Here is an 8,801-nt window from a genome sequence, read left to right as displayed (position 1 = left end):
TAATAGACTGCATAAAAAGTTTTTAGCATTTTTTTAGTTTCCATAGTAAGTACTTTTTAACATAAATTACATTTACTCACAAAAAATTATAATACAAAGTAAAGTTAATCAAAAAAATAACTTCAATATTAAAAATTTTTATGTAACTTAACTTACAACTTACAAAGTTCAACTCTAATGAAGCCCAATTCTTAATTTTACTAATTCCGTCACCATTTTTAGTGCAGTTCGCTAGCACTGCCATTATTTTCCTTTCAACGATACTGTCCATGCTAACTAGCGCTTTCACTTAACAAAGCAAGCACTATAAACATTTTTAATGCTTTTAGCAAGCAATTTTTCTTGTTTTTGGTACTGTTTCTATGATAAGGTTTTCGAATTTGTCTTTAACGAATAGTTTTTCAAATTATTTTAAAAACGTTAATTTTTAAAAAATATAAATAAATTGTTATTTTATTACCTTTATATATAAAAGCAAAATAAAATACGGAACATTTGTGTAGATGATAGCTGGAGAATTATTTCGTCACTAATATGACCTCAATTTAGTATGCCATGATGTTGAGGCCTTTTTTTAAATATAAGAATATCAGCTAGTGTTTTCTACATGCACCTAACACAAGACACGCACTTATTATGTTTTAAGCAAGAAATTTCCTATTAAAATCTTATATATGTCTATTATGATCATCCGAAGTTAACTCGTTCTGGAATTTTTTCTACTTTCAAATAATTTTATAAAGCAGGCGTGTTTTTATTTCAACTTAAACAAATTTTTATTTCAATTCATTTCAAATATTTTACAACTAAAGCCAGTTTCTAATTTTTTCTCTGCCAACAACTAAAGAATTCTATATCCAAATTATAGTGTATTATATATTTCGGAATAAAATATGGGTCGGAAATTGAAAGAAAATCTTAGTGATTCACTCGATGATATATTTAAAGCATTTAAAAAGGAACTTAATTTACACCGCGAACGTCAAAAAGAGATCGTAGAAGGCTTTATAAAGAAAGTTAATTTTCTTAAAAAGAATCATGCCAACTCAATTGACAAGACTTTTAAGAGAGACGTTAGGAGGATTCAACTTGAAGACAATAAAAAGAGTGTGTGGAAATTACCATCAATTATTGGACCTAGACCATTCCAAGGAAAACACAAAAGACTTGTTTATTGTGACTGCTCTTCAGACGGAAGTGATTTAGATTCAGAATCAGAATCAGAAGTAGATGATGATGACGACGATGATGACTTTGAGGATGAAGATGAGAAGAAGGATCAGCGGCACATAAATGGAAAATGTTGCACACTACGAATACAACGTAATGTTCAAAAAGGTCGGAAATATCCTCCAAAGCCCAAGAGAAAAAACTGTAAGTACAAATTATATGAAGTAAAAAAACAAGTCCTTATGTTTGTGGTTAATAAATGATGTTTAGTTAAAAAGAAGCAAAGTCTGGCAAAGCTTAAAATTTCGTCAATCAGTAAAAATGAGTTGAAACTTAAACAGAATTTGCTCCATTTAATTAATGAGGAGAGAAAGAATAAAACTGACACGGGTGCCATGAATTGTTCGATTCCAATGACTGAGCGACAGAATTTGGAGATGCCGGGACCAAGTGGACATTCAGGTTCACTTATAGTTAATATGCCGATGGGCTGTAACCCTGTTAAGAAGAAAGCTTTTAAGAAACAAAGGAAGAAATAAATCATATATTTCAAGTCAAAAAACTGATTCAAAAGCTAGAATGATGAGATTCGGGAGGAAGAGTGTAACAGTGTAAGTTAAAAATTCATTAATTTAACATATACCATATTGTACCCATATAGTTAATGGTTTTTTCTTCACTATTTCCATAAAGTGAAAAAGAAAATACCGACGATAAACAAGATTCTGGTATGTCATAGGTATACAGAAAATTGTCTACTGCACAACTCGAGACTCACAGCATTTGGACGCAGACTTTAATACTTAAACCGAATGAAGCCAGATTTTCTTACTAATGTATTGAACTATCAGATTCTTTTGATTGTTTCGGGAAGGAAAGGTTAATAGTTGTAAGCTGTATACCTCCACAGAGTCGGTAATTTCTGTCTTAGATCTCATCATAATTAGATCAAATCATCATGCAATCAGTTTTTTTTTGGTGTACTTATTTAACAAAATTATGGATGAAGGAGGCATGGTGAGTCGTCAAAATTGTGATGTCAATGAGAGAAAAAGAAATAATTTTTATAATTCGTTTAGGTGTATTTTTTGGAGGATGGCAGCAAACATGAAAAATACACAATTTATATGCAGGGGCTGTTAAGATAAAGGACAAATGTAACACTAACCTTTCGTTTAATCCTTTCAGGATGGAGAGATTAAATTATAACAAAAATGATAAATTTTGAAGGTTTGCAAAAAAAAGAAAAATTTGATATAGTTTTATATTTATTTTTTTTTTTTTGCAGAGGTTTTTCTTCGGTTAAGCGATGTGAATCACAAAACTCTTTGACAATATAAAAAATTAAAGGATAAATTTTGAAAAAATCTGGAAACCCATGTTGCAAATTATATTTCTTGTTTTTATTTTTATTTTTCACAAACTATTTTTAAACACTTATTTGTTTATAAAAAAAACAAAATTCATTAGTTAAGTAAATTAATCAAGTAAATTTATATTAATTTCAAATATATACTCAAATAAACACTGTTATATGAATTATAGTAAATATATGATTATATACATCCAATTGCAATGTATTGTATATATTCTTTTAATATCTGTTACATATCTATTAGATCTTGTGTTTAAAAGATCATTGTTATAAACATTAATCTTAAATATTTCAAACTGTTTTTTTTAGAAATGCAAAATTTTAAATGGAAAAAAGATAAACATAATTGAACTAAAAATGTTATGTATTCTTTTATTCAATACATTCTTTTAAAGCATGAATGATAAAAGATGATTTCCCTCAGGTGGCCATTACGACCACATCCTAGAAACCAGATTTGAAACTTTTTTTCCTTGGTTTTTTTTTGAATATTTATCGCTATAATCGCGTTATATTTGCTTGCAGGGCTAAAATCGTTGTTTTTGAATATTTCATTTGAGAAATATTTCTAATTTTGGTAATTGCCCTTATGGGATATTTATTTTTAAGGGTTGCATTTGACATTTTTTACGTTAAATTACTTGATTTACTTATAACGATCTCATTTATGTGTAAGCTTCTTATATGTGAAATGATTGTCAATAGCGACATTAATGAATAAAAGTGGTTAAATGAGATAGTGTGAATGTGCTAAAATTTATGCGCAATAGTAGCCTTAATGACAAAACTGACTTAATGAGACCAGTGGAAACATGGTATTAGCGCAATTATGACCAACAAGAAACAGTCAATTTATGGCAATTGAAAATTTTGTGTAATAGCAACAGTTTTGTGAAGTGAAGTGAGTCTCACCGACCGGTTACTTCATTATTAAGCACTTCATGAACGTATAGTTGTCATATTTTAGTCCTATATAAATATATTTATAATATTATTGTAATTGTTTTTAAAGATAGTGTTTTTTTTTAAAAAATGAAGAACCTGAGTAAACGAAAAATATTTTATTAGTAAAGATATATTTTTTCTTGTTATGTATATTTGAATAGTTTAAAATTAAATGAAAAACTTTACATAGATTATATACTAAACTACTAAAAACTAAACAAAAAATTCGAATATTTCTTTAGACTACTGATGATGTGTACTTGCCAATATTTGAAACAGCGTGGTATGCTCAGCCAAACTACAATAAATTAACTAAAATTTGTGTTATTATTTTTTCATTTCTATTTGAACCCTTCTAATTTTTAAATAAAATTGTAAATTTTTTAAGTAACATTAGATTTTTTACAGTTATGGCATTTCTTTGTATTAAGTACCAATTGACAGTCTTTAACAGTAGTCAGCTTACAGTTTTCGTGATTGAATATTTATTTTTAATCTGCAGAGAATTCAATTTGTCATTTATAATAATTATAAATTCTTCTGAGCTTTCTGGTTAACTGAAAACACCAAAATTCTGGTGTCAGACAAACGCGAAATACACGGACTTTAACCGTGAATTGCTTCAAATAATTAAATCAAGCATGACAGGACAGACAGGCCAGGACAGCTGCAGCAATTGCGGCAATCCTCGACGGCAGCAACATGCGCTTGCAATAATATCAGCGGCAATAACAACAAATTTGAAATATTACAAGTTGCACATATGCAGAATGAAGGACAGCAGCGGGCAACAGCTTTTCAGCAACATATTTGTGTTGTCTTTACACTTGCAACAATTTAATATATTCGCACATTTATCATTAATTGCAGCGACAGTTTTTATGCGCTGATTTGCATCTCGTGACATTTTTAAAAATATATTTTTCATTCCAATTGCAATTGCTGCTGCGACGAGCGCTCGCACTTCTACGACTGCAATTGCTGCTACTACTATTGCTGTTGCAGTACATATTGTTGTTGTTGCGCTTGATGTTTATTCAGTTGCTTTTGTTGTGATTGTGGTAATGTAGTTGTGAAGTTATCGTATATGCAGTTATACTGTTGCTGATAGTTTGTTGATGTTGCTGCCACTCCTCGTACATTGCATAATAAATCTTAATTTATTGCAAATGAAAACAGCGAGCAACTTGTTTATATTGCGGAGGCAAAAAATAAAATATGGTTCCCTTTTTATAAAAATATGCTATCCTTTTTTATAATATTTAATAATAAATAAAAACAATCTCATCGCAAAATTATGAAAAAATTCGCATACACACCAACTGCGTTATCCTTTTAAGAGGAAATAGTTGGTTTTTCTTGTTAAAATTGGCTATTTTCAAGTGATGCACACAGCCTAACGAAGTATTTTCAATTTCAGTTTAAAGAAAAATTATTAAAAAAATTATTAAAAATTTAATTTAAAAATAAATTTGTTTAAAAATTTAAAAAAAAAATTTTATTTAAAAAAAGGGATAGCAATAAGCTTAAGATTTTTCAAATTCTTATTATCCTTCAGACAGACAGGTACCATATAATGCAGAAATATTTTTAAAAGTAATTTTTTGCCAACAATTCAATGCAAATATGTAATTACTAATTCTTGACTACTAATTTATAAACAGAGTCCAGTGCAGATCCGAAGAGATAAGTCTCAAAAACACACACTTGTTCGTTTTCAATATCATCTAATATTTGATATTTTTATTCCTTTTTTTTAAATACATGCTTTGTCCTCTTGGCTCACTTAACGTATTTTTTTCAACAATTTTTATTGCTTTTAATATCAATCAAAACCCTTGAGATCGCAGACCTACTTTTGACACGATCACCTTTCATCGTCATCGTCAATTTTGATTTGGATTATAACCAGCAGTGGATATGATATCAAAATGATATCAAGTATATATGAGAACTGATAGAAAGGAATATATCGTTTTTTTTCAATAATTCATGTACCAGGATCATTTTAAGTGATGATGGATAATTGTGTAACAAAAATTAATTGTCTGAATCTCCATATATCGGTTGACTTGTGTTATTCGACAATTTATGACTTACAATCGTTGTAGTATTTTGAAATAGTATTCAATACTCACCGTCTGATTGTTTATATAATTTCTCAATTTCTGTACTCCAATGGCTGTGGTCAGTACTTAAAGTTATGTAGGAAGAAATTTAGCTTTCATGCTTCCACTCAATCTGGAATAGCAAGTTTTCAATAGAGTGCTGTGACCAAAATAACAGTACAGACTTGGTTGAACCTCACTTGTTAACAAGGAAGAAGTCATATCTCACAAAATAAATTCAGTTGGTATTGGTGGAATACCTATCCAATGCGGCGAAATTAAAATCGATGAAGATGATAGGTGGGTTATATATGTATATTTTTCATGCCTCGTCAAAAATCGTAAGACTTTAGTTGGGAAGTTTTCATACATCTACTATATAGTGATATATTATACTTTTAGATTATCATCATTAGTTTCTATATCTGCAATAACATATTTAATTTTATTTTTTTATTTTTATTTTTAGTTTTTTTAATATAATTATTTCTTTCGTTTTTAAAGATAAGATATTCTTTAGTAAAATAGCACTTGTTTTCAAATCGTCTGTTATCAGGAGTTAAAATTTTAATATAAAAACGTCAAAACCAAAATGAAATCAAGATACATCAATACCGTTACAGACATTGTAACAACTTCCATAACTTCCATAAGTGCACCCCACAGCTCACCTCTCCACAGCTCACCTAAATTTTGCATAAGCAAAAGCCATTGTTTCGGATGTTGTTGACTATGGTGATGATGATGATATTAATTCTGATGAAGAGAGTTAATGCCCACGAGTACAGCAAAAGTATAAAGTATTTATTGTAATGTATCAAAACGTGGGTAATGTATTTTTTTATCTGAAGTTATCCTATTTTTCTGCAATTTTCTTATTTATATTTAATTTTTTTTCCTTTCGTTTTTATATATTCTTTTTTTTTTTTTGGTTTGAAGAAACTTTTCTTCCACTAAACGTTTTGGTGAGCTGATTTCTTTGTTACTTAAAAAGATTATTACACATTTTTTCTCAATTCCCCTCACTTCTATAAATTTTTCCTATGCTTCTTTTATTACTACTTTCCTTAGTTGTATAAAGACAATATTCCCTAGGGCTGATTTGTATTGAACGCATAACCAGCACAGCTGAATGTGAATACAATATTATACTAAAAATGCTTAAAAAGTTATAAATGCAAATATATTGTATATTAAAAAAAAACTAAAATTGTTACTCTTTTTCCTTATACGTTTTTATTTTCTTTATATATATCGATTTTTTTCATTTTTTTTACTTTAATTTATACAATAGGTCTGTTCCACGAGCCACTCGTAGTAACTTTGAGTAACACTGTGTATATACAAGTGCGATCCACCAGCAAATTTTCGTGTATTTTCGTATAAATTTTACTTGTATTTTACTTGGGTTTTACTACGAGTAGCTCGTGGAACAGACCTAACATAACCGTACTTACAATAATTCAAAAAAAGCTGGATAGCTTGTTTCCGTTATTTTCTTTCGTTCCATTACTTGAGATGGAAAATTACTTCGGGTGGCCATTCTTAGTCTCAAATTATTGACAGTGAGTTCCGTTAAGTTAGCACGAGCATTTTGACCAGGTGGAGTTTATTAACTGTTCTATGTGGAAAAATTTCTTCCTACAAAGCACAACGTTTGGAAATTCGCCACGTTTATGCAACAACTCCTGTGCTCTTTCGAGTCTAAATTTTTTTTGCTTTGGTGTAAGATCTTGTTTATCTTATTTTGTTTCGTCTTGTATTCGCATAGAAGATATCATAGATTTTTGGACTCGGCACCTTATAGCTTATTCGTGAACATTTTAGAATTTTGATGGAAATGTATTGCTAAGATACGAGTAAGTTTTATGTCATGGCAACTTTATATAATACTTTTAAATATTCCAAAATAAGGAGTGCTAAATGATACGAAGCTCACTTAGGATCAATAAACATAAATTAACATATACGGAGTAAAATTCTTCCAAAGACGATGTGTCAGCTATCGGAGTAGTCTGAAAAATCATCAATTAACGAAGATCATATTTGTTTAAAAATAAAGAAAATCCGAATTTTTTTTCAACAACATCCGAAGTAGAGCCTAGAACATTGCTTTTTCTTTCAGTGTGTGGGTTAATACGCTCTGAATGGATTACAGTTTCCAGTTTCGGGTTTGGAAATTCAACGGGTTGTTATTGTTTATAAGAGATGACTTAGTGTCTTCTAAACCATGCGATTGATAAAGCATTTTTTCAGTACTTATTGATATACAGACAAGTCAATAAGGAAGCTAGGCTTAGAAGAAATATTGCGTTCGCCAAAATATTGAAATACAGGACCAAATATCTGAAAAAGTTATAAAAAATTAAAGGTCCAAAATATTGACATCTTATATCGTAATTGTTTGTTATTTTCTTGAGTTTTTCGATTTAAAGTAAATACATTATATAAAATAAATTTTCAGAGAAGCTTTTCATAGAGCGTAGAATAGTTTGATACTAACATCTATTTTATTGATTGTGTGCCAAGTGTTTAATTTCAGGTCAGGTGCTTCTACTTTGGTACACCGCCTGCATTAAACGAGTCCAGGTGTTAGTTAGAGGATTTCTTAGTTAGACTTTTGGGTATCATTCAAGCGCTTTTTTCGATTCATTGCTCTGAGACTTGCTCAAAGTGTGGCCTATACAATTTTATTTTTTCTTATACTTCTATCACTCATAAGTCATTCAATTGAAATAAGTAGTTAATATATTTATCTGAGAAAAGTCTTAAGAGACCCATCAAAATCTTTGACAAATTTTGAAAGTATTTTATTCAATATTTTAAAATTTAGTACTATTTCTAAGATATTAGTAATAGTCACTATATCTTAGATAGTTACTAAGATATTGTCGATTGTCTTTACCAACGCCGCGACAAGCACATAGTAAAGACACATTTTATTATAGCTAAGTGACTTAGTTAATCGATTCTAACCACTTTTTACTAAAAAGTGTTTTCAGAAGTCCATCCGTTAGTATAAAAACTAAGAAATTTCTTTATGTTGAAAGAAAAAACTTCAAGGAGCATATATAGATATCCTGTCACATAATATAATCACCAGTAATGTGTATATATATAGTTTATTTTACTATAAATTAATTCACATGACAAACGTTATTAGTACTGCTTTGAAGGAAATAAAAATAGATTTGATTTAAAAT

General features: G+C 29.2%; 1 protein-coding gene across 2 annotated transcripts; it reads left to right on the top strand.

Moving 5' to 3' along the window:
- The first annotated feature begins 795 nt into the window (after positions 1-795).
- LOC119688130 lies at positions 796-1,916 on the top strand. 2 transcript variants are annotated; one of them, XR_005253310.1, is made up of 3 exons: positions 796-1,374; positions 1,441-1,781; positions 1,864-1,916. XR_005253310.1 is itself a non-coding variant. In XM_038102787.1 (2 exons), the coding sequence occupies exons 1-2, from the start codon at positions 894-896 to the stop codon at positions 1,707-1,709; spliced, it is 750 nt and encodes a 249-aa protein (XP_037958715.1). In that variant the 5' UTR covers positions 796-893; the 3' UTR covers positions 1,710-1,782. The 2 variants fall into 2 exon arrangements, 1 of the variants encoding a protein (XP_037958715.1); XM_038102787.1 differs by lacking the exon at positions 1,864-1,916 and having other exon boundaries at positions 1,441-1,782.
- The last annotated feature ends 6,885 nt before the right edge of the window (positions 1,917-8,801 follow it).

Source organism: Teleopsis dalmanni, chromosome X, assembly GCF_002237135.1.
Source record: "Teleopsis dalmanni isolate 2A chromosome X, ASM223713v2, whole genome shotgun sequence".
Lineage (NCBI taxonomy): Eukaryota > Metazoa > Arthropoda > Insecta > Diptera > Diopsidae > Teleopsis > Teleopsis dalmanni.
Note: the sequence above shows the minus strand (reverse complement) of the source record. Positions and strands in the feature narration are given on the sequence as shown.